Source organism: Crocodylus siamensis, chromosome 1, assembly GCF_052110815.1.
Source record: "Crocodylus siamensis isolate JL-2025a chromosome 1, ASM5211081v1, whole genome shotgun sequence".
In the NCBI taxonomy this organism is placed as follows: Eukaryota; Metazoa; Chordata; order Crocodylia; family Crocodylidae; genus Crocodylus; species Crocodylus siamensis.
Window position 1 is genome coordinate 412,595,907 of NC_143395.1, and position 26,039 is coordinate 412,621,945.

The 26,039-nt window shown below is 50.5% G+C and overlaps 1 protein-coding gene across 2 annotated transcripts in view; it reads right to left on the reverse strand.

The window, feature by feature from the left end:
* Window positions 1-1,607: 1,607 nt before the first annotated feature.
* The window catches only part of USP35 (ubiquitin specific peptidase 35), a 58,101-nt gene continuing 33,669 nt past the window's right edge, over window positions 1,608-26,039 (reverse strand). For both annotated transcript variants that reach the window (XM_090030695.1, XM_090030696.1), the window contains 10 exons: window positions 24,869-25,565; window positions 23,984-24,119; window positions 18,303-18,432; window positions 15,577-15,678; window positions 10,834-10,992; window positions 10,238-10,431; window positions 10,057-10,150; window positions 6,112-6,218; window positions 3,853-5,083; window positions 1,608-3,188 (listed from right to left, as the gene is read on the reverse strand). In XM_090030695.1, the coding sequence (XP_089886821.1) occupies window positions 3,024-3,188; window positions 3,853-5,083; window positions 6,112-6,218; window positions 10,057-10,150; window positions 10,238-10,431; window positions 10,834-10,992; window positions 15,577-15,678; window positions 18,303-18,432; window positions 23,984-24,119; window positions 24,869-25,550 (3,000 nt within the window). In that variant the 5' untranslated portion in view covers window positions 25,551-25,565 and the 3' untranslated portion in view covers window positions 1,608-3,023. The remainder of the gene's footprint in view (window positions 3,189-3,852; window positions 5,084-6,111; window positions 6,219-10,056; window positions 10,151-10,237; window positions 10,432-10,833; window positions 10,993-15,576; window positions 15,679-18,302; window positions 18,433-23,983; window positions 24,120-24,868; window positions 25,566-26,039) is intronic.

Consider the following 26,039-nt stretch of genomic DNA (forward strand, 5'->3'; position numbering starts at 1 on the left):
TGGCTCTGCTCTATTGCAGAACTGAGTCAGGGTTTAATAATGATCGTTCTCCCCCTGCCCTGGCCTTGCAAAAGATGAGACGCATCCATGGTCCTAAAACAGCCAGTTGCCTTGAGTCATGAGACTTACCTGCCCCTGCCCAGACCGTGTTGCTAATTTATCAAGCACGTGCCCTGCACTGTCCCAGGATCACAGCCCTCATCCAGGACTCAGGTGCTGTCCAGGCATAGTACATCAGCAGGCCAGGGCAGGCTGATAAAGTGTCACCAGAAGAGCACTTGCTAGGGACACTGAGTGCAAAAGCCCACTGGGGAGGTGCATCATCAGCTTGTTCTACATTAAGGTATCAAGGCTTGAAGGCCTAGGAAAGGATGGGCCATTGCTCCATCCTCCAAGCATCCCAGTAACCTTGACCCATGCTTCTGCTCCCAGACAAAATAACATCCCCATAGACTCCCAGAGCTACGAGGCAGGCCTGTTTCAGTAGGCAGAAACTCAATCTCTCTACCCAGCGCTCCCAAGGAAATGTAGCCAGACTCCCCTTTCCCACATTAGAGCCATAGCAATTGCAACCAAGCCTCTGGTGTACCACTGTCATCACTGGCACATCTCTGGTGAGAACAGGTAGAGGTCTCTGGAGCAGGCACTTGAACCTAGGCAAACTAGGCATGAATTGATAATGTCCAAACCAAACATCACTTCGTACCCAGTTTGTGCAGGTAGCTATAGAAAGGGTGGGGGCATAGAAAATAGAGCAAAGCCAGCACCATTGCCAAGGGACCCCACTTTCCTTGTAAATCTGAGAGGAGTCAAAGCCCAAGATCTAAACAACCAGGCAAGCAGAGTTCAACACCACCACCCTGGAGGGGGAAGGCATCTGCACCCAGAGAATGCTTTAAACTGGGGGTCAGCCAAGGTGTCAGATCTGGCCTGCTAAGCCCCTGGATGTGGCCCGCAGAGCTGGAGAGATTTGCCTCTGCCCGTGTGGGGCTGGAAGCTGCACTTGCATCGCCACCACTACTCCCTGCTCCCCAGCTGCAGCGAGGGCGCAGCTTCCAGCTGGTGAGCAACTGAGCCCCAGCGCGAGCACAAGCAAATACCCTCCGCGGCCCCATCCCACGCTGCTGACGTGCTGCCAAAGCTGCACAGCCTGCGCTGGACTGGGGCCAGGCTGTTCTGGCCCATGGCTTCTAAAGGTCATCAGCCCCCGGTGAGGCTTGGATGCAGCTATAAGCCAAGCCTCAGGGCCCCTTTCTCCTGTAAGGACTGGCTTTGAGATAACCACAGTTCTCCACAACAAGCTCTCGCTGTTATAAAAGGGAAAACGCTATACACAAAGCGCAACATTTTCCAAAGCACCTTGATGACCCGGGAGCCTTCAGAGCAGCTTAAGCCTTCAGAAGTACTGGCTTCTGTGCGTCTCTGGTCATGGGCATCTAACTTTCCCTGTCTATGGCAGGGGCACCTCAGCATCTAGCACATGGCTACTATGGAGCAGGGCACTATGCAGCAGGGCACCCAAAAACTGGAAGCTGCAATATATGCCCATCCTAGCCCCTAGTGGGAGTTGCAGGGGAGATGCCATGTTTGCCCAGACTGCACGAAGCCTTTGGGAAGATTTTATTCACAAGTCAAGAGCTCAACACAGTGGCTGAAGCCTGCATTTTGTACAAAGGCAAAACTCCCTCAGCCTCAAAACCTCTTTCGACAGAGTGAGGAGCAGTCGCATGATAAAACAGCAAAGCAGCACGATTGGGAATATTTACAAGGCATCAGGTGATTAATAGCAGTACGAGCACAGCAGCATCTCCTCTTCTGAAGCACCAGAGTACGTGGGAATCGTAATCAGGCTCTGATACCTGTAGGAAATGCTAAGCATGCAGCAGTCCTTTATGAGGAATGATTTCCTTTCCTTTATCGCTACGAACACAATGAAGAACAGCAGTATAGTGTACGATAGTGGCCAACTTGTTTCAGAATTTACCCTCTGTCATCATTCAGCTTCAGTCCCATGCTTTGCTTTCCATTCTGTGAATACACAATATCCATATGCACCACAACCATCTAGAGGAAGTGAAGGCAGGGCCCTTTTTCTTGAAAGGCAGAAGCCCCAACCACTGGAGACAGAGGAGTCGTCATCCCAGCAACTGGGCATAAGCAACACGCTGCAATCGTTCTTAGTGACCACAGGCCGAGGGAGCTGTGACCACACACACACACACACACACACACACACACACACACACACACACACACACACACACACACACACACACAGAGTGCACTGCACTGATATCCTATGTTCAAGTTGCCTAACTGCTAGGATATAAGATGGACCTCTGGAGATGGTGCAGCCTGCAGTCTTTCAAGGCCAAGTATTGCAGACGGGACTACTGATTTGAGATGCCTTCATTTGGAGATCCCCTACCGATGATGCCCTACGGAGAGTCCAAAAGGAGAGGGTGGGTGAGGTGAGTTAATTAGGTCCTCCAAAACAACCTGCCCCGAAATTCATAGCTGATTCTGGAAGATCTTGGCCCTCCTTCAGAGGAAGGGGTGTGTAAGCATTGTAGACCTCCACATCCAGGTCCCGGCTTAGTTTCTTCCAAAGGCATCTTGATCTTCTGAGCCCCTCCTCATCGAGGTCCTGATTGATGGTTCCCACAGCAAACAAGAGGAAGTGACCAGTTGGACAAAATGATACTTCGAGTCATCAGCCAAAGTCTTGTCACCACAGAGCTTAGTAAATAGTATTCTGTTAAGGCATTTAGGATAAAGTGCATAGAAAGCAATGGGGCTCTCCTCACACCAGTTCCTGGCAGCAGTGCATTCCCTGAATTAGCAGCGAATCCTTCCTCCTAGGTGCGAGGATTCAGGGCCAGATCCCTCTCCATGGTCACACCGCCTGCAGTGAGGGTGTACAGCAGAGGAGACCGGCTTTTGTGGGCCCAGCTGCTTGCTTAGAAACAAAGGCTGAAGCAGAGCTTGTTGGCTATAGCCAGTGTCTGTTGCAAACGGTGTGCCTAGAAGACGAGGCCATGAAACGAGCCTCCACCTCCAGCAGCGGAGCCGCAGCCCCCTGAGGAGCCTTCGTCATCCTTGTCCCTGTCAAAGTCTCTCCACCACAGGGGTGACTTGGGCAAGGCCGAGATGTAGGCAGCTCTGTTTCTTGCTTCCTTTTCTTGCTCCTAGAAGGGAGGAGAGGGTGGGGCGGAAAAAGCAAAACAGGCCCGCTTATTTGAAGCCAACATTTCAGTGGCAGCAGAGGATGTTATATGAGGACCCTGTTTGAGAAAAAGCTCCCAAGTTTACTGGACAAATCAAAAGGAGCCCCCACTGCTCCTGGACTGAGCCCCCATCAGGGAGTAGCCCTACACCAGGAAAAGTATGTAGCCTGCTGGGCTGAGGGAGGGACATGGGGTCAGGACTCCTGGGTTCAGAGGGAAAGACAGGCTTTAATCAAGAGGGCGGGGTAGTCTGGGTCACCATCACAGTCTGTGATGGACAGAAGAGAAGGAAACCTAGATAGAGCCACCCTGCCTCCCCGACCTCAATCCTGCAAGGTACTGAAGGCCCTCAACTCTGTTTCTAAACAAGGGGCTGCCCCTCTGTATTTGTGCAGCGCCTGGCATAACAGGGCCTGACCCCAGCTGGTGTTGCTGCAATACAAGCAGTCCAGGAGCTATTTAATTTTGGGATTTGGAAGGGAAGAGCACTGCAGCTTTAGGGAGCTACCAGTGTCATTGTAGGGCTCAATCCCACAGCAAACAAGGCCAAGTGAAACACCATCACTGAATCTCACACAAACAGAATCGGTCCCCTGAACATGGTGCAGACATGAAGCGGCATTACCTGCAAATACAGGATGTTGTCTTTGGAAATGGCTTCCATCAAGTCTTTATTGAGCGAGGGCTCTCCGTGCAGCTGGACAGCATCCGAAGCCTCCGCGTACACCGTGCAGCTCTGCTTGCCTGGCCTCTGCTGGTAGAAGAGCACGTAGGCAGTGTCTTTGGGGAAGAAAGAGGTCACATTGCTGACAGATTCAAAGGAGGAGAAGGAGACTCTGGTGTCATTGAAGAGGTACCACTGGATTTCAAAGTCCAGCTGCTTTTCAGAGGTGGCTTTCTGAGCCCCATCCCGTGGCTGTGCCCTGGCACCTGTATCAGTACCCTCCCGGGAGTAGCAGTAGTAGTGGCCACTCTCAGAGGAGACCCCAGAATGAACCACCACACTGCAGAGGTCATACACCACAGACACAAAGCCAGTCCCTGATGCAGCCCTCTCCTGCCTGGGGGGGCAAACATCATCCGGTTCCTCTGACGCAACCAGAACAGGCAGCTTCAGCACCAGCGGTATCGAGACATTATCCAAGATCTTCTTCCTCTTCATGGTCCTCAGGTCGAAAGAGAACCTCAGCAGGGTGAGGATAAGGTAGTGAGGCCCCTGTGTCAACTCGGCCACTTTCTCTGCATCTTGCAAGGAAGCACACTTGTCACAATGGTATTTATTCTCTGCTGTCAGCATCTCCGGAGATAAAAAATAGTTGATCAAGTCCGGGACAGATCTGGAGTCCTTGGAACTACATGTCTGCTCTCCAAAAGCCAAGAGTGGATCTTTCCCCATCTCCCTACCAGCAGGATCATGTCTCAAGTCAATAGGAGCCTCTTGCTCCCCTGCTTCCTGGAAGCCTAGCGTTTCCACCTGCACTAGCTGCGTGGGTTGCTCTCCAGACACATGGCGTTTCCTCTGTCTCCCAGGAGAGTCTATTATCTGGCTCTGGGGTTTTACAGGCGGCTCTATAATCTGGGGACCGATTTCTTCCACTGGCAAAATGGTGGTGTGGTTTGGCCTATGTCCGTGCCTTTCAATTGGCGGGAAAGCCAAGGACAGGTCTGTGAAGGCTTCTTCTCGGGAGGAGACATTCAAACACTTCAGACAGCGAATTTTGGTGGTCATTTTACCCCCAAACATTTTCTCAACTAAGGTCTTGTTTAAGTAGTGATTCTCCTTGGCCTGAGACATCAAGTTAGACTCTTTGAGCTTTTGGTAAATTCTTTTCCCAGTTTTTTCTTCTTCATGCAATCTTTGGGGAAAGGAGAAAAGAAATTGCATTAGAAGTCACAGGTCAGAGAACAGCAGCTTCTGCCAGACGGTTCCCACTCCAACTACCGCCTCTCATAAGTGCTGCTTTTTCACGTGCAAACCTTACAGCTTTAAATCTTCGTGCACTTTGCTGTCTTAACCCCTTAGGCCATCTCTTTATGGAGGTAACTTGCTACTAACTATTGCTCTTCACATAGTAAAGTCTGGCATCCTGTTCCATATACGTGTGGAGGACCCTATCTGCTGAGTTCCTCTACATGAAGGGAGGGCAAAGGGAAGGGATTTGGGGCACATACAGTCTCCATGTGCCACAAACTCCTTTTGACAGGGTCTCCTTTGTGTGCCAGTGTGCAGCTGGGATTTGGAAGGGATTTGCAGTTTCTGAGCTGAAGAGGGAAGCTTTAGACAAAAGTCAGTCTCAAATGGGTAACAAGCATGTCCATTTTAGAGACAAACTGAGGATCTAAGTCTATATTGGACTGCTGGTTTCTATACTGGAGACCATAAAGAAATAATATAATAGAAATTGGTACAAGAAACCATGTATTTTCATTCCTAACACAGAGGGCTCCACTCTGGGAAGGGACCCTACCCCCCCCATCCTGAGCCTTAGCTTACATTCGGACTGCCTTACACCTTCTCTAGGCCAGCTGTTCTAGGGAAATGCCATTCACTCCAACACACATACGCAGTAGATGGCACCTCAAGCATCAAAATATTATCAGTCAATACAGTGTTCAGAAAGCCTCAGGAACCAACACTGATGCCAGCCTTGTGATTCCTTTGCAGGGAACAGCCACACATGGGCAGAAGATGAACTCACTGACCCAGAAGAATAGCTATTTGTGCCTCTGTTGGTATTGACTACATAGCATCCAGAAGCCCAGGCATGGAGTAAACCCCATGATTGCTACATGCCATACAAACCCAAGAGAAGAACATGCTTGCCCCAAATGCCCACAATCTAAGATAGCGGTGTGCTCTGAAGCTATGTAAGGTACTGCTTACCGGTCCAGCAGATACTTCAGGTATTCGGAGCAGTCCTGCTGAGCACCAGGGCTGAACCACGGAGGCCAGGATGCCGAGAGGAAACTTTCAGGCGAGATGGCAGGTCGCTGGCAGCAATAAAAGGGGGATGGGGAAGAAAGCATTTAAGGCTAGATCCCAACTTCCATGCAGAATGGGGGAGTGGGGAAATCTTTCCATTCACTTCAGTGAGAGCAGGCCTTTGGGGACAAAATGGTGTGAAACCCAGGGGGTGGTCACAGGACTATAAAGACGTGTCTCTTTTTAAATCTCAAGAACCAGCATGCCATGGTACTCTAAAGCGCCTTGACACCCTTTCAAGGCTGCCACAGGGTGCCACCAAAATTGAGCACCATTTGGTGTGCAAGCAGGATGCAGAAGATAAACCCAGAGGTTTCAAATAGGAATCAAAATGTTCTGACCTGCAAAGCAGGTTTAGATCAGATATCAGGAAAAACAGCTTCACTGTAAGGACAGGGAGGCAGTGGAAAGGATGCCTAGGGAAGCTGTGGTCTCTACATCACTGGAGGCGTTCAAGACAGGGTTGCACAGGCATTGGTTAGGGATAGTCTCGGTGCAGGTATCCCTATGTGCTACAGGGATTCCCCATGCTTCTGGGCTTTGCTGCTTGCGCCCTCCCTCCCTTTCTGCTAAATATGTCAGGGTGTTTCTAAGCCTCCCAGAGGCACTGGATGTTGGCTGCAGCCAAGACTGGGACTTACAGCTGGAGGTTCCTGGCTATAGGGTCTTGCTCATCCACTCAGGGGCAGACCGATCACTGTATTTGGGGTCAGGAAGGGATTCTGCCCCATGGTCATAATGGTACAGGCTATGGGGGGGTTGCCTTCCTCTATAGCAGGGGGCATGGCCCTCTACCTGGGCTCTTTTGAGCATATATTAACAACCTTCTATAGAAGCAGGATGCTGGCTGCTGGGGTCCCCCTGCTTTACCTGTGGCAGGTTAGGGTGTGACGTCTTGTGTTGTGCCAAGTTTTATGAAGAGCTTAGATTATGGATTTGTATAGGATGGTTTGGAGAGCGCTGATCCTGCCTCAGGCAGGGCATTGGACTAGATGACCTCTGGAGGTCTTTTCCAGCCCTACTTTTCTAGGGTGCTATGCTTCTGTTGCTTCTGAGTTCTTTGCAACAGAAGAATTGATCTAGTATTTTTCTGCACTCGAAAAAAAGGTGAAAACTAGGAGCTACATTTTCTAAGGCAGTGCTTTGACTCCATCGAGGGGTGCCTCCAGTCTGAAAAGGCAGAGGATTACTGCCCTAATATGAGCTAGCACATGGCTAACTCAAGAGGTAGGGCAGATGCGGGGGCAAAGATAAAGAGAAGGGGGAGAGGAGGACAGATGATCTCGGGCCACTGTTTGCTCAGGAAGCCACCACATAGCCATAAATTTGCACCCTGCGTGAGGCCCACACATCTACTGTGGGGTAGAGCCCCTTCTTGTCCCCAGCGGGCAGGTCTCACCTCAGGGGGACCACTTCAGGATTTTGCTTCACTTCAACAAAACATATCTACGCTGCTGAGCACATTCATCATTTTGCTGTTAGCAGGGAGCGCTCACCAACTCAAGTGAGGGAGCCCGACTTGGCAAACCGGCTTCTAGCACCAGCTCTGCCACTGACTTGTGTCACGTCAGACAAGTCATTTAAGACTGTTGTCAATTTTCAGTATTCCTCAATTTCCCTCTCCCACACACATACGCCTGTAAAAAAAGGAACAGTGACACGTGCCCACAGTTATAAGGCACGTTAAGAGCCTCAGGTGAAAAGATGCTATAGAAGAATAAATTATACCTCTGTCAAATGAGACTAAAGATGAACTAGCTGCTGAGCTGCCTTAAACTCTCACAGCACATTTGGCAGGTGGAGGAGCATTTTAAATCATCTTAGATAATCTCACGCTGCTGGTCTGAGGGCTTGTGCTATGCTGTCTGCAATGTCTGTGCGTGCACAAATGGGAATTTAGGGCCGTCGGACTCATCTTCATCCTTTCTCTTAGGCCTACAGGAATTGCCCCCCCGCAGCGACTCCTTCCAGCTCAGTATCCTGTTTTGGCTTCTGAGGAAGAAATCCTGCAGTAGTGGGGAGACAGAAGGCCTGGCCTCCAAGAGCTTCCCTCTGATCCCCAGTTCATCCCCTGGAGCATGAAGGTGTCTGCTCCTTCCAAAGCTCTTTCAAAACATATTCGCTCTTATAACTCTGGCTACCCATGCTGCCCATGTAAAGGCTTTATTCCTTTTCCCTCGGATACGCTAAGCATGTTTTAATCTAGTAGCACCCAACTTCCTGGCCACACAAGCCAAACAAGTGGTGGAGGGTCAGTCCATAGCCTGGATCCCACACGGGGTTGGTCTGCTGGCCCAATCAGGCTGCATATCAACCTTATCTGGTCTCACACTGTACACAACCACCTCCCTGATCCAGCCCTGTACCACTCTGATCCAACCCTGCACCACCCATAAGCTGGCATGATCTGGCACACAAGGCCACATTATCTAGCCCGTGGGTTTCCCTGCTGGTCCTGAAATTCGGCAGCAGGGAGGCAGCAATTAGCACTGCCACTGTTCCCTTGGCACCAACTATCCATACCCATAGGGAACCCAGTGGGCTGAATGATACAGCTCTGCAGGTTGGATCTGGCCCATAGGCTGAAGGTTGAGCTCCCCCATTTTAACCTTGTGAATTCCCTGCCACTGCATGAGCAGAGACCTTGTCAGTCCTGCTCTTTGCCTGAAGTGCTTGCATGGTTTATTTTCTATGAGGCACTCTCTGGTTGTGATGCACAGAAAAGGCCCAGAGCGAATAATCCGGGAGATCCTTTGACCAACCATTGCCTGTGACCCCAAGGAACCAGAAGCCCCTTCCAGTGCTCCATAAGAGAGTACAAAGCAGCAAACATGTAGGGCGGGTGTGACAGCATTAAATCCACCCCTGCACTGTATGACTGGGGGCCTGCTTTGAACCAAGGTGGGGCGGTGCAATCTCCAATGCTTTCCACATATAGCCCACCTCTTAACACACAGGTTGTTTAGTCAACAACTCCCTTCCCAGGCAAGTGCGGCCCAATGGGGCCCCCATTCATAACCACTCGTACCACCTCCTCTACCACTGGCTGCTAAATACTGCTATGTTGGCAGCTGGGGCAATGGACACCAAGGAACAGGAACAGTGGAAAAAATACACTTTTCCTCTACGAAAAGTGTATTCTCAGCTTCTCTCAAAACAGCTGGTAATGAGCCAGGAACAAGTGACTACCCAGTTCTCTGCCAACCAATTTATTGAAGGAATTGCAAACTGGGCACCCAAAAGGGAAAGGCCCCAATTCAAAACCTGGAGATCTTTACAGCCATAAAGGCCATGTTCAAAGTCTGAGCTCCACGTAAGGAGGTCTGCAAACAGCCAGCAGGAAGAGTCCCAACAAGTGCAATCTCATTCATCTCTGTAACACAATGCCTGTCATTTAGTGCGGCAGCGATCAAACCAAGGGACATTGCAATCTGTTGTGAGCTCAGTCACAAGCAAAGTTCTTATCCCTTATCTATCCCTACAGTAGAAACAGGAGTGGATATTTTACATCACGGGCAGCCAAGCCATAGCATGCATGGTACAAGCAACACAGGCAGCCTCTGTGCGCGCCACACAGCAGACCAGGGAGCAGGCAAGCATTAACTTATGCAGGGAGCAAAAAGCAGAGCAGCAGCTTGGGCAGGGAAGGGAATCAGAGTGGCACTCAGAATGGGTACAGGGCTTAATTTGTGGCACACTTGCCAAAAAGGCTGTTGCCACTGCTTTACATAATACATCAAGACACGCAGGCCTCTGATCGGCACTTAAACCTGGCAGGACGTAACGCCGAAATGAGCCTTTCTGCAGCCGACAGTCCAAACAATCACTAGAACAGGAACTAATTACCTGACTGTGCTCCAGAAATGCAAAGAGCCACTGGAGCTTTGTCATCAGGGGCTGTGCATTGCTTTCCGTTAAATTCAGCACCGAATGTCTAAAGCTGTAAAACCAGAGACAGGAGAGAATTACTCCTAGAGGAAGCACAATCTGGGCCACACCACTTTCAACAGGGAGGAAAGAAACTTACTCTGAGGCCATGAAAAGAGACTGGATGATGCTGTTCATGTAGCAGGTGTTCCCCAGGTTAATTAAGCCAATCTTTCCCGTTTCTGACTTAGAAGCTAGGCGTGGATAGAAACAGGCCAGCTCATTCTTCTGGGAGGTCCAAGCGTTCTGCCCCAGTAAATGTTTAATTCGGTCCTCATTGGGAATTGGAAGAGCCTTAGAAATAACCAAAGATGCTGCATCAGCCCCCAATTCATTTTGCATGCTGTGACAGAACTATGAACTCCTCAGTTAGAGCCTCAGAGAGCTGTTCTTCCCCTTGGCGAGCCAAGGGAGACAAATCGAGTATGCGTACATACACACAATGCTGTTAGGTGTTGTCCAGACACATTAAAGAAAGTCCCTGCCTGAAAGCCGGACCCAAATGGGATCCAGTTTCATAACCTGAACCACTCTCTGCCCCCAGAGCGAGAGCTGTCCTCACAAGGGGTTGCAGTCCAGACTCCTCTAACAGTGAGAAGGTCTGTCTGCTACTAAACAGCAAACATCGATTCCTCCTCTCCACCCGCGCAGCATGTAACGTGGTTCAGAGACCCAGAACTGAGCTGCCTGCCTTACTTTGACTGCCTCCAGGACTGGTTCGTAGAGATCTGGAAATCCCGAAAACCGGAAGAACATGCAATGGATCAGCTCGGCCAGCTGTTCCAGGCAGCTCGCTGCAGAGTTGGAATCCTCCTTCTTCAGGGATGCCACCAGCCGGGGGACGTGAGGAAGCAGCTGAAAGAGCAAAGTGCACTCATTTAGCAATGGCTCGGGCTAGCTGTGCTTCTGTGGCTCTCACAGCACCACAGGGTTGAAGTATGTGGGTGAAAGTCACCCCCTGCAGAAGGCTAACACAAGGTTCATGCACCACTTTTATGGCCTGATCCTACAGCAAAATTCCCATTGACTTCAAAGTCCCATTAATTTATGGCTTCTTTTGATGCTCAGATAGGCCTTACACATGGCATAGGGTCCCGCGCTAGCTTTTGCACAGGGCAAATTTCCTCCTTCGTGCAGACTGGCCTCTGCCACCTATGAATACGCCCCTGCATTTGTTAGGGAGCGGGGTGTCTCTGGCTGAAACAGAGCACTAAGTAGCTTCCTCTTGAAGTAGGAGATGCAATTTTCTGACTGAACCGCTCTTGACACATCTGATTTGTATAATTATCTCATTTTGTATAAATGACAGCAGTGTTGTTGTCATCAAATGGGTAGGGACAGATAGGTCCATACAGCTTTTCAAATTAACTCTTTATCTCAAATTCAAAAAAAAAAGAAAGAAAGAAAACAAAACTGCAAACCAAAATTATCCAAAAGCCCCCCAAAATAAGAAAAATTAACAACCACTCCAAAAACAACCAAATCACACAACAGGTCTGATTGTATAGAACCAGATCCAAGACAACAGCTCACAAGCTCCCTCTGCTGACTTCATAGCAGAAAGGAACAAAGAAATTGCTCCCACATCTACAAAGATGCCTGTGCCAGGCAGCTTCCAAAGATGGACTTCATGGGTGATGGATTTCATAGATTTCATAGACATCAGGGCTGGAAGGGACCTCGGGAGATCATCGAGTCCAGCCCCCTGCCCAAAGGGCAGGAAGTCAGCTGGGGTTATGGAGATACAGCTCTGCCTGCTTTGCATTGCATCAGTCCTCTAGGGCAGGGCTCAGACAGGTGACAGCACTGTGGAGAAGGCTTACACAGCACAGCCAGTGTATGGTCAGTCTTAAGGTCTGTGGAGTGACCCCAGAGAGAGGATCCAGTCCCCAGCTGTGTAAACTGGCTTCAGTGAAACTAGGATTTACACTGGGGGAAGATCTGGATGGTTACATAGTGCTAGCCCCTACTTACTGATTCCCCTTAAGGTTTGGAAAGGGGAGAGGTATAAACCTGACTCTGTTCTTCATTTCTGGTTTGCTTCTGGGGCATGCCGGCTCATCCCCTTACAGCCAACTCTTTCTTGGGCTCAGAGGGCCCCACACGAATAAACAGGTAAGAGAGAGGGGCCAGGGTAACGCTGGGACTAGGGGGTCAGTACACACACCCACAGGAGGCCTCAAACGCCTCTACACAAACGCTCGTAGTATGGGCAACAAGCAGGAGGAACTCACCCTCCTGCTGGCTGACACCAGCCCGGGCATAGTGGGGATTACGGAAACGTGGTGGGACACAACGCATGATTGGGCGGTGAATGCCAAGGGCTATCGGCTGTACAGGAGGGACAGGATAGGGAAGAGGTGGGGGCGTGGCTCTCCATATTAAGAAGGAATACACATCCTCGTTAATTAGCAAGGAGTCAGGGGAGGGGCACTCTGAAGTGCTTTGGGTTAGAGTACAAGGCAGTCGAGGGGAAAGAGACTTAACGAGGGGAAAGAGAGTCTACTACAGACCTCCCAAGCAGGGAGAAGAGCTTGACCAGGAATTCTTGGGTCAGCTCACAGAGGTAGTGAAGGCTAAGGATGTGGCAGTCACGGGGGACCTGAACCTCCCGGACATCTGCTGGGAAGAGCAGTCAGCCAGGTCTGACCGCTCACGTCGGTTCTTGGCCAGAGTGCAGGACCTCCATCTAACCCAGGGGGTGCACAGCCCCACCAGGGGAGACGCCTTGTTGGACCTAGTGCTGGCCACGGGTGATGACCTGGTGCGGGGGCTGCGGGTGCTCGACCACCTGGGCGACAGCGATCATCGCCTGCTGGGATTCACCATCCAGCGCAAGGTGGCAAAGGCATGCAGTAAGGCAGCGGCCCTAGATTTAGGAGAGCAGACTTCAACGAGCTAAGGATGATAGTTGGAGAAGCGCTGAGGTCCCAGAGGGGAGGGGAGCCGGGTGTCCAAGGAGACTGGTCTCGATCCTCCAAGCCCAAAGGAAGATAATCCCAACGAGGATCAAAGGGAGCAGGAGAGCACACAAGCCTCCATGGCTCACCAAAAGCATCTGGGAATGTCTCCTTGCTAAAAAGGAGGCTTACACCCAATGGAAAGAAGGGGTCATCACCAGGGACGACTATTCAGTAGTTGCTCGGGGATGTAGGGGGGTAGTTAGGAAGGCCAAAGCGGAGATGGAACTGGGACTAGCTCCGAGATTAAGGACAATAAGAAGTCCTTTTTTAAATACGTAGGGGGTAAAAAGAAGGTCCCGGGTAATGTGGGGCCCTTACAGGACACGATGGGAAACTTAGTCATCACACCAGAAGGCAAAGCTAACATGTTTAACGATTTCTTTGCCTCCGTCTTCCTAAGTAGGGACCAGAACAGCCACCTCCCTGCTGGGCCCCCCTCGGGCCCTGGGGGAGGCACACCTGGGCCATGGGTTAGCGAGGATTTAGTTAGGGAGCTTCTGGAGGGGCTGGACGTATTCAAGTCAGCCGGCCCGGGTGATCTCCACCCTAGAGTTCTAAAGGAACTGGCCGAGGTCATTGCAAGTCCCCTGGCACGGCTGTACGAGCACTCGTGGTGGTCTGGCGAGGTACGGGAGGACTGGAAGAGGGCCAACATGGTTCCCATCTTCAAAAAAGGCAGGAAGGAGGACCCGAGAAGCTATAGGCCGGTTAGTCTTACCTTGATCCTAGGCAAGCTGTTCAAGAAAATTATGCTGGCACACATCCAGGAGGGGCCAGCAGGGGACTGCATGCTTAGGGGCAACCAACATGGGTTCATCAGTGGCAGGTCCTGTCAGACCAACCTGGTGCCTTTTACGATCAGATCACCAGATCATTAGACGCAGGGGTAGCAGTGGACATAGTCTTCCTGGCCTTCTGGAAGGCTTTCGACACTGTCTCTCACCCCGTTCTCATTAAGAAACTGGGGGGCTGTGGTGTCGACACCCACACAGTCAAATGGGTCGCCAACTGGCTGGAGGGCCGCACCCAGAGGGCGGTAGTGGATGGGCCCTTCTCAACCTGGAAGGACGTGGGCAGTGGGGTCCCCCAGGGCTCGGTCCTCGGGCCCGCACTGTTCAACATCTTCATCAGTGATTTGGACAAGGGGGTAAAAAGCACCGTTCAAATTTGCTGATGACACTAAGATGTGGGGGGACGTGGGCACACTGGAAGGATGCAACAGGCTACAATCAGACCTCGACAGGTTACAAGGGTGGGCGGACGAGAATAGGATGGGCTTCAACACAGACAAGTGCAAGGTGATGCACCTCGGGAGGAACAACCGGCACCATACCTACAGGTTGGGGAACTCCCCTCTTGTCAGCACGAGGCGGAAAAGGATCTGGGGGTCATCATTGACTCCAAGATGAACATGGGCCGGCAGTGTGGGGAGGCAGTCAGGAAGGCCAACCGCACCTTGTCATGCATCCACAGATGCATCTCGAGCAGGTCCAAGGAGGTGATCCTCCCCCTCTATGCGGCACTGGTCAGGCCGCAGCTGGAGTACTGCGTCCAGCTCTGGGCACCGCACTTCAGGAGGGATGTGGACAACATGGAGAGGGTCCAGAGGAGGCCACTCGCATGATCAGGGGCAGCAGGGCAGGCCCTATGAGGAGAGGCGACGGGACCTGAACCTGTTCAGCCTCCAAAAGAGAAGGCTGAGGGGGGATCTTGTGGCCTGTTATAAACTAGTCAGGGGGGACCAGCAGGCATTGGGGGAGTCCCTGTTCCCCCGAGCACCGCCAGGAGTGACCAGGAATAATGGTCACAAGCTGGCAGAGGGGAGATTCAGGCTAGATATCAAGAGGCGCTACTTCACGGTCAGGGCGGCTAGGGTCTGGAACCAACTTCCAAGAGAAGTGGTGCAGGCTCCTACCCTGGGGGTGTTTAAGAGGAGGTTGGATGAACATCTTGCTGGGGTCGTTTGACCCCAGTACTCTTTCCTTTGCTATGGCAGGGGGTCGGACTAGATGATCTCCTCAGGTCCCTTCCGACCCTAGAAACTATGAAACACACAGCAGCACTCGTTCCCAGGGTGCCTCCTGCCAGAGGGGCATCCAAGGAAGCTGGGCTGTGTGTGCACAAATAGGAACATATCCTGGCAACCAGAAAAAGCTGGAGACTCCCTGGCCATAAGCAGCAGTTTGCTAGGGGATATTTACACTGCTTCTAGGGTGCCGTTGAGAGTGCTGCTTGCAACGACCCACTCAGCACACACCTGAGCCTGGCAGTGAGGCAGCAAAGCCAGCTGGTGTCTGGAGTGTGCAGAAAGAGGGAGGAGGGTTTGCTCTAGAGCCATGATCCAGGGAGCATTGGGCCTGGAGAGTACCTGCTCCCGGGCCGTTGCCTGGCTACCTTTGCTCCACCACTCACTAAAACACCCCGTTGCTGGGTTCAGTGCAACACCCTCCAGGTGCGAGTCTGGACTCAGCCTTACCAAGTGGAAAGCTTCATGCGAGTGCTGGAAACTCAGCAGCATGTACTGCAGGACAGACAGGGCCCCCTCCCTCACGATGGGGTACAGCAGCTTGGAGAAGACCTGTAGAGAAGAAAAAAAACCACATGAGAAGGGCAGAAGTGCAAGGCAATGTATGCTGCTGAGGCACAATATTAAACATGGGGGCGTAGGGTCTCATTAACCCATGTAGCGACACCTCTACATGACACTGGAGGCTCTCTGGTCTGCTCAGGTCCAATAAGGTAAGTAAAGCAAGGCCTGCTTGGTACCTGGTGGGAAAGTTGGAATCAGAGCCAACAACAGCTGAGGGAGAAGGAAGGACAGGTCATGGACATGGGGGATATCTGCAGATTCAGGAAGATGAAGCAAACAAGCAGAAAGGCTCCAATAGTAAGAGCGTGGCCTAAAGAGCTCAGCCTGCCCAAGACCTCACTGGGCTTGGTGCTGCCAAGAGAAAATCCCTGCCTTCATGAGAGTGGGAGAAAGGAAGCAGAAATGCTGGGGAGCTGAGGCACAGTGATGAAGTGACTTGCCCGCATGTCACAGGGAGCTTGTGGCAGACGTAGGGATGGTCCTCAGCTCTCTTGAGCCCTGGGGCAATGCCTTACCCACAAGGAGCAGCAGGGGAGGCGGTTCTTATGCTACCTGAGGCCTAACTGTATAAAGAGATTCGAGTGGCAAAAAGAGGGAGAGGAGAAGAGACTGATGCGAGTCTATGGGAGGGTTTGACAGCAGTTGCAAGAGGAAAGGGACCTCCGTATTGGAGCTTTATCGCCTGACTGAAGCTGCTCTCTCACTGCTGGACATGGGGGCTGGGACAGCTCCCTCCACTTGCAGGGGGCAGAGCACAGCACAAAGTGGAGCAGCTCGTTATCCTCCTCTCTGCAAGTGTTTCCTTACTCTCTCTACAAGGCCGTAGATGGATGCCTTCCACCCCTGACTGCAGGACCCTGCTGTGGCTCAGCCAATGTGTCAACTATCCTCCCTTCGCTCTCCAGGATAAGGTGGGGGCCACAGGAGAGACGCTGGCTTGGTAAGCAGGCATGCTGGGGAAGAAAGGAGCATGCCTTAGGGTCCAGAATTGCATGGAGAAGGGCCCCTGCCAAACTGAAGACCAAGGAAGGGACAGGGCAGGAGACAGGGAAGCCACGAGTAAGTGGACTTTGTGCCACTGAGACCCAGACCCAGCTTGGGAAGTCTTAACAAAAAAGGAAGCTGAGGAGACCCCCCCTGCTCCTGGGGCAGCCACAGGGCCGACTCCGGGACAGATTCAGTACATGACCAGGACAGAAAGGTCTCCAGGCTTTTCACCAGGAAATGAAGAGCCAGGAGATCCAGGGTCTATTTCTGACCCTGCCACAGACTTTGTGTGCCAAGTCATTTGATTTCTCCATGTCTCAAACGTCCTTGCAAGGGGAGGACAACACCTCCCATCTCTCAGAGGGCTGCTGAATACTACGCTTCCAGCGTGCCAATACTGCTCCTCAGTGTGCCCTAAGAGACCCCTTCCCCTCGCACACCGGCCTGCCCACATCCGCTAGCTGTACAAGCCTGACGCCTCTCTTCACATGCCAAGAGACTTCCTTTGCGACACACCTAGCGTGGTTGTGAACCCGTCCCCGCTCAGATTGGCGGGCACTGCCATCAGGCTAAGCCTCCAGATGGGAGACACCATAAAAAGGCAAAGCCGTGCTGCTCTGACCTGCTATTCTGAGCCTCTTCCCAAGCCTTCAGACAAACTGGCTTTGAAAGCAAGCTGAGGGCTAGAAGCCACATCCCCCAGAGTCTCGTGTCACAATTTCAGAGACAACACCAAAGGCTGCAGAAGCTGGGCTACAACCCCCAGAACCACCATTCCCAAAGCTCCCAGACCCCCCAGGTTTTACAAGCTATGCCTATTCCTACTCCATAACAATAGAAGGAATTAAGACCAAGAGGAGGAGATGTGATGTTCCTTTCCAATTCTTTGGTGCGCGAGGGGAGGAAGCGGGAGCCCAGGCAGGTAGCCACAATGCTTTGTACTTTTGTAGTGAGATTCAATTAGTAATTATCTCAGTTTTACAAATGGGGAAAACTGACACAGAGGGGCAAATTCTCTAAAGTGGCCACTGATTTGGGGTGTCTTGCTGGAGATGTTTGGGACCTGATTTTCAGGTAGTGCTAGGTACCACCACCCCCTATCATTGAAGGAAATAGAAGATCTAGGTTTTTAGCACCTCTGAAAACTAGGCCCTCAACCTTGGGCCTGAGGTTTCTGAAATCCACACACACTGAAGAAAATGCTGCTCTAACTGACTTGCTTGAGATAACATACTGAGCCAGTGAGAGTCAGGCAAAGGACAGTGCTACCTCCCAGTCCACTACACCATCCACTCAACACTGCCTCCTGCTTTAATGCATGTGATGCTTTTCTGGAGGTAAGACTCGCTGTTTGGAAAGTTGCACAAAGCAGGCTTCAATCCAGCAGTCCACAGACAGCGACAGAATAATATCGGTATAGCCTGCAGTGGTATGAAAATGCTTGCACTGATCCCTCCAGTGGTACAGTATATTCTATAATGCCCCTTCAACCAGTGGATTCAGCACCGATGTCGACACATCTAATTGTAAGCCAGTTGCAAGCTAGAGCAGAGGCAGCTCTCCTTCTGAAGGGGAAAGGGCGGGAGGATGTCTGGTTCGTGGGCATGTCTGAAGGGCATACTGACCTTTTCAATTTTGGAAAGAGTCACTTCGATCAAGATGCTGAACTTCTTCACTGCAGCCAAACCCTTCAACAGAGCAATGATCCACTTGTCTATGTTCTTCCCTAAAGGCCAAGAGACCCAATCGATCATCCTGAAATAGCAAACAAATGCTATAAATATGTACATATCACATACACCATGCACAATCTAAATGCTATCCCGAATAAAACTCTTGGCCTGGACTCTGAGACGGCCCATAAAGAAACAGACCCCAGATAAACTAGTCCAGCTTTTACTCAAGGCCCAGGCCAGGCTGGCTCTGTGGCTACTCAGAGGGCTTGATCCAAAATCCATTGAAGGGAGCGGAAAGCTTTTCCATCAACTCCAAGCAGTTTAGGATCAGGCTTAGAGGGTAACTGTACACGTGCTCTGACACATTCTGATTAGACTTGATTAATCAGGCCTGCCAGAGCGCACTAATCGGAAAGCTCCAGCGTGCTGCACCGTCTTGTATATTCAGCATCCCCGGTTTCAAAACGGTGACAGGGCTGCTTTAACTAAAGCTTGTCAAATGTGCTTTAGTTAAAGTGCCCCCACCACCATTTTGAAATGCAGGATACTGAATACACAGGAAGCTGCAGGTGCAGCTGCTCACCTCCTTCCACTCTCTCTCTCCAGCAGGGTTTGCCCTGCTAGTTATGTCTCCAGGCACTATGAGGGGATACCCATTCACCCTTACTGCCACCGTCCCCAGCTGACCTGGGGATGTGGCAAATCCTAGGGATGCTCCTACCCCCGACAGCTGGGGACTGTGGGGAGTGGCTGTGTGGGGTCCAGCTCCCAAGAGCCGCTCTTATTAAAGCACCCACCCTGGGGGACATGTACAGGCACCCATAGAGCTGACATGATGCAGTTATAAACTGACTGATGCTTTATGGACCTCCTCCTGGATCTTTCAGATAAAATAAGGTCCTGTCTCCTTTACACAAATACTAAACCCCTCAATGCACTAAGAGTCAGTGTTCCCCTAATAATCCTTCCCCTTTGTCCCTTACTGCCAGTCTCGATGCAGTGGAAACAATCAGATTTTGCAACTTCCCCCTTGAAGGCTCTCAGAGCACTTTGCAAGCTATAGGCCTAGCTTGTCAGGTGGGCACCAATTTGGGGTGCCCAGATTTGAGATACGCAGGCCTGATTTTCAGAGGTGCCTCTAGATGAAGTCAGTGGGTATGGTGGGTGCTTAGCACCCCTAAAACCCCTCCTGTAATGGTCATAAGTTGGGCTCTCAAAAACTGATGCTTCCAAAATTCAGCTAGTACTTCTGAAATTGTGGGCACATATAAATATAGCACCACCTATATCTGACACAGACATCATCCACCAAGCCACACTGAACAAATCAAAACAGCAGGCATCAGATATCAGGGATACAGAGGACTCAAGGGCACTGTGTGCAGGAGACATTTGCCCCTAATGTCTTTGGTGAGCATATCCCTTTCTCCAATAACTGCTGTAGGGTGTGCTGACTCTTCTGTAGCTATTGCCTTCCCACCCCATGTGTTTTCCTTACATTGCTCTATGTAAGTAGCTTTCTAAAGCATTTGGAGGCCTGGACCCACAATACGTTTATACTAGTATAGCCTGTGCTTACACTGCCAGAAATGAGACAGACACATGACATACATTGGAGAAAGCCTAACTTACTAAAATCTGGAATATAATCATAGGGGGAAAACGACACTGATATACATGACAGTGATAGCTGTGTTAGTGATGGTGTAGCCATGATGGTTCAGGCGATATGCAAAAGGCATGTGTGATCTCTTTTATTGAACCAACTTAGACAAGCTTTCAGATATCACCTGAGCAAGGGTACTGAGCTTCCCAAAAGTTTGTCTAAGTCTTCCACAGCCGAGCAGTCGATTCAATAAAAGAAACCACCCACAAAAATCCCTGTCAGGTGTAGCCATAACATGTCCACTTATATCTCTAGATAACCATTTGCTCAATGCAAACAGACCACCACCACCACCTGGTGATGAAATGGTATAGTACTATCTACTGCAGCAGCTACCCCAGGGAAACAGGTAATCTGTCCACTCCAGGCACCAGTATGATTTAGCGTACAAAGATTAAGTAAGTTATGTCAGTATTAACATGGTGTGTGCGCAGGCCCAGAGATTAAAGGCCTTGTGTACACATCTAAATATACCGGACAAGATGGTTCCATGTGTGCACACACCGATGCACAAAAATCCTGTTTGTGGTGTTATTCAAAGTGGTCCCACTCAAAAGGGAGGGTGGGCATTACTGTAGCTGGCGGGAGCACCCATCAACACTCCACCAAAACTTCCCCACAGCTCCTAAGTGAGTCTAATTAGGTTTCCCAGGCTCCGCTTAATGTTTAGCTAGCAGTGAGTAATCATTTACTCATCATCATTCATCCTTGCACTGGATCTGAAAAGGGAAGCTGTAATTGATTTTGGGACAGCTATTTTTAGAAGCTGGAGCTCTTAGTGGAATTATCGATTAGCGTCCACGGCAGCATCTGGGCGTAGCTCCCAACGCAGAGAAAGAAAACAACATGTAGGACGGGAACTGCAGTGAAATACAGCCAGGGCTTTGTCTTGGACTGCTGAAGCCGGCACAAAGAGCCCACCCCGGCAAGCTTAAAGAGACCTGAGTGCTACTGAAGGGCACTTCTGTGCTCAAGCATTGGAGAGGGGACGGTGTAGGCACTGGAGGAAAGCAGGGAGCAGCTTGTCTCTTTCCAGATTTAGACACATTTATGCTAGCAAAGGTGGAACAGACACACAGCATATGGCCCTACACTGGTATAATATAAGTCACCAACCCCCTGCATAAAGTCACCTCTAAAAAAAAAACTGCAGTAGCTATACCCTGGTTGTCCCAGGTTGTGTGTTGCATGACCCCAACTCCAGGAAATTTCAGCTTACTATCCCAGGGGTAGGGGAGTGTGATGGAGGGGGGGTCACACCCCTCCTTCTGCTGCGTAGCTCATATACCAGTGGCTCTGGTTCCCCACTAGCCCAGATGCCTGGGGTTCCTGCAAAGTCCAGGTTGCAAGAGCAGCAGATGGGGACTTTTTTGAATCTGTGAAACAGGTCCCCCTCCTCCCTCCAACTCTCAGCGTTGCTTCTCACCTCCTTCCACTCTCTCTCTCCAGCAGGGTTTGCCCTGCTAGTTATGTCTCCAGGCACTACAAGGGGATACCCATTCACCCTTACTGCCACTGTCCCCAGCTGACCTGGGGATGTGGCAAATTCTAGAGATGCTCCTACCCCTGACAGCTGGGGACTGTGGGGAGTGGCTGTGTAGGGTGCCAGGCTCAGCAGCAGTGGCAGCATGCAGGCCCCTGCTCCCCATCTGCCCCCAGAGGTCATCCCCCCTTCCACCCCCACCAGCTGCAGCTGCAAAGAGCAGCTGTGCAGAGAGCCAGGTTGGCTGGGAACACCAGCAGTGACAAGAGGTCCCCCTTCTTGTACCTGCTCCCTGCCCAGTCTCCTCACGTGTCTCCTACCAGCTGAGAGCATGCACAGGGAGGGAGGGAGGGAAGGAGGGAGGGAGAACTCCTGCATCACCACCGCTCCTGTTCCCAGCTGAGCCCAGCACCCTGGATAGCTGCTGGCTGCGGCAGGGCAGGAGCAGCTTCTCATGTTCCCAAGACAGCCAGGGACAGTGGCAGCAGGGGGCAGGACCCCCCTTCCTGCAGCCAGATGTGTTACTGGCAGAGTTTGCAGCCTGGGCAAAGCCTGTTGAAGACCGAGAAGGAAGGGGAGGGGAGCAGGTACTGATAGTTGGTGGGGTGGATACGTACCTGCTTCAGAGACTCAAAAAATTTCCCTGCTGCTGCTACTGCAATGGGGGTCTGTCCACTGAGGGCAAAAGCATACAAGGAGTTGGGGGTTCATCATGGCTGCAGTGCCAGGCACAGCTCCTACACCCCGCTTTTCAAAGTCTTACCTCTGCCTACCCCCACAGGTAACTATTGTTTCAGCTTACTATCTGCTCCTACATTGTCCAGTGCTGAAGTGCTGCAAAAGCAGCCCACAGTCTGCTCCACTCATCAGCAAGTCTGGCGACATGAAACAGTGCACAGAACAAAGGGCTGCAAATTAAGTCATTGTAGAGATGTGTCATGTGTCTGTACCCCCAGTGAGAGACCACAAAATGAAGCAGCTCCGAAGAAAGCAGGTGGGGAAGAGTTTAGTCCTAGGACATGGGCCTGTAGAGGATGTCTGGTGTCGCCAGGGTGAAGGCCACATCCCCTGCCCTCCCCGAACTACGTATACACAATGTCAGACAGTGTGGTTCAGCCAATATGGCTCATTCACTGCATTCTGGACCAGCTCCCAAGTCAGTTGGTCCAGACACAGGCAGTCATCACAAACAGTGCTGCAGATTGGAGACAGCAGGGCGAATGCTGGTCCTGGATTCAGACAGAGGATCTAATAGACCAGAGAAGCCCCTTTGCACATGGGATGCAGCTGAGTTCAACTGCAAGTAGAAATAGGAAACAGTACAGCTTTGCTTTATTATGTTCCTTTACAGACCTCTATATTAGGCATTTCTGTACATTTTTGGTGCTCAGCTGGAGGCTATTGGAAGGGGCTGATTTTCAGAGAATGGATTCTCAACGTTTTCTGAAAACTGGGAGTCGTGAAGCTGTCCCAAGCTGGGCACCTAATGTCCCTAATCGCTTCTAGAAACATTGCTTCTGCAGCCCAAAGTCCTGAATGCTTTGATCTAGAATTTTGAAAAGGGAGATAGATGCATGTAGTGAAAGGCAACGTCACTTTTAACATAACACATTTCTCTCCAATTAAAAGGGAAGCTAGCTTTTTTAGTAACGCTTTTAAGGGGTTAGCAGTATACTATTCAGTTAATATCAAGGCAAAAACAAATATAAAACTTTATTGGAATGTGCATTCGTTCGCTGGATAATATATTAAAAAGTTTAAAAAAAAAAAACACAACACAAGAAACTAGGCAATTTTGGCCACTTTTTGTCTCTCACTCAAATTCACAGGACAAAATCTAGTATTCTTGTACATCTCGCTGGTGTTTCCAATGCTTCATTGTCAGTTATTTCTATACCTGAGTTAATATTACAAACACCCCAAGTTAAAGTTTTTAGCTAGAGATATAAGCATTCTGCAGGCTGTGCAATAACAGAGAGACATTACCAGGAATAGCCAACAAAACAGAAAAATTGCAGAAGAAAGGATGGTTTGAATAGTGAAGTACCAAGGCCATTAAAAAGAACGGAGGATTGTTAATGCTTGTGGAAGAAAAAGACATTAGCAGGACTCAGGTAGATGATCATGAGCCATGAAGTCAATTGACTCTCTCAGAGCTGCCCGATGGGAAATGCCACTGCCCCTCACAGGCAGGTGGTTTTAAAATTTGGATTGAGCAGGAATAAAAAAAGTGGGGCTCCCCTCCTTGATCTGCTCTTGTTGGAGAGTTACACAGAGGGTTATCAAAATGTTTCTTGCACTCCTGATGCCCACAATATGAGGGCTGCATAGGACACCAAAAAAAGAAGCGTCCCTTTCTAAACCAGAGTCCTGGAATGAAACTACTGTGAATATCTGAAAGTTACTGATGCCCAGGTCATTCTCTGGACACACAAGGACCCTTCAGAAGCGTCTCCTACCTACCCCTCCAGGATCTCCTACCTACTAATCGCCGTCATCATCTGGGCATCGGTTATGCTGTCATCATTGGTTAGGTTTCTGATGACGCCATCCATGAGCTCCAGAGGAACATACTGGACCACATTGGCCAAGGCATTGGATGGAGCTTCCTGCTCCTCTGGAAAAAGAAATGAATAAGAGAACCCAGCACTGAAGTTGTTAGTCACCACCTAAATCCAGTCTGGGTGGGAATTCTTCTACCTTAAAGGTTAAATCCTGTCTAGCTAAAAGATGATGATACAGATCAGCAGAGCACCATCAAGTCAACGTTTGTCCCTCCTAGAAGGATCCCTTGGCTCCTAACTCCATTCAAGCAATAGCAGATATCAATGTATGATCACAGCAGACACTCTGGGAGCAAGGAACAAGGCAGACGCAGAGGCAGCAATCTACTGATTTGGGTATTGGCAAAGCAGAAGCCCACCCCAAAGGCCAACAGGAGACCAGCTGCTCTGACCCCTCCTCAAATTCATGCTACCTTTGTGTTTGCTAATTATTCTATGCAAGCCACAATGGGACAGGACTGGTTTATCTGCACCGTGCAAGGGAAAAGGCCAAGGGTGAGGTTTCCAATAGCAAGGAGGACCCAGCTCCCAGCAGCATTCAAAGCACAAGCCATTTCCATTTGAAGCAAAGGAACACCATGAACAACGGGGAAGTAGCAGGCTCCCTCACCCACTGGAGGCCAGCCATGAAGAGGGAGATATTCTCAAATACCATAAAGGCCTCTTAGCCATCAGCCTTTACATTGGCAGCATGCTTACCTGTTTCAGCAACCAGAGGGGGCTGCATTTCAGAAGCCAATTAAAAGGTGGGCTTATCCCAGTCATTATTCAAAGGAGCCTTTTATTTATTTATTTTTTTTACCTGTTGAAGAAATGATTGTGAAGAGCTCTTTTAGGGATGGGAGGATGGCGGACGTCTGAGCTCTCCAGATTTTCTGCAGCAGTCCGCTCACTTTGTTCACGTGGTCTAGAAACTCCATGATCTCCTCCTCACCCTCCGAGATGCACTGGAACTGCCCGATGCACCGTATTAGCTGCTGGCAGAACAAGACCTGGTGCTTGCCGGTGGGGATGCACTGAGGATGCTGCATGAGGAGTTTACCGATCTTGGCGCACTGCTTGGGTCCGGGCCTCTCGCAGACTTTCCGGAGCACTTCAATCTTCAAGAGGCTGAAAATATCATTAGCTGACGGGCTGTCCAAGATGAACTGCAGCCCGAGGTGGATGTAATCCAGCACATAATGGCTCCTTTTCCCCAGAGGCCCATAGCCCTCCTGGAGGAGGCTCAAGAGGAAGCGGACATTGAAGAACTCTTCAAACTCCTCCGGATGGTAGTGGCCATAAACTTCCAACACCTCTTTTCCGATCTCCCTCTTGTACTTGGTGTCGCCTGTGAGGTAAAGCTTGGTGGAGAGCTCCAGCATGGACCAGCACTGCTCGCTATCCATGGGCTGCTTTGCTGCCTCAATGACCCGTCTCACAAGTCCTTGCTTCACATTGTTGGGGTAAGAAGACATCACCACGGCTTCCAGGATCTTATCCATCTTTGCTTTCAGATGCTGAAATAGTGACACAGAGGCATATTAGCTCAGTCACTCCCTTGCCTTTCCTTGACAGCCCAAAGTCACTGAGCCCCCATGTTCCCTACTGACTTCAGGAGGACTGGACTCCAATTCCTGTGGAAGTCAGGCTTCTTTGGTTTAGGGGCCTGAATCTACAGATAAAAGCCTCATCATAATAAAATACCTCAACGTATAAAGTCTACCATGAAGTCACGCACATGCACATAATTCTGATGTTAATGCAAGCTGATGCGTTGGGGTAATCTGCTCGCTTCCCCTATCCCATGGTTCACCCACATGTATTAACCTTTCCTCACAGAGTCACAGCAGAGGCAAACAGCTTTGCTTATTCCCCTGTGCAACACAGTGTTAAATCAAGAAATAAAAAGGCACAGCTCAGAGCCGATTAAGAGATCTGGGCACTAATCCTCAGACCAGATACAGCCTTTGTGTTGCTGGAACAGCATAAAG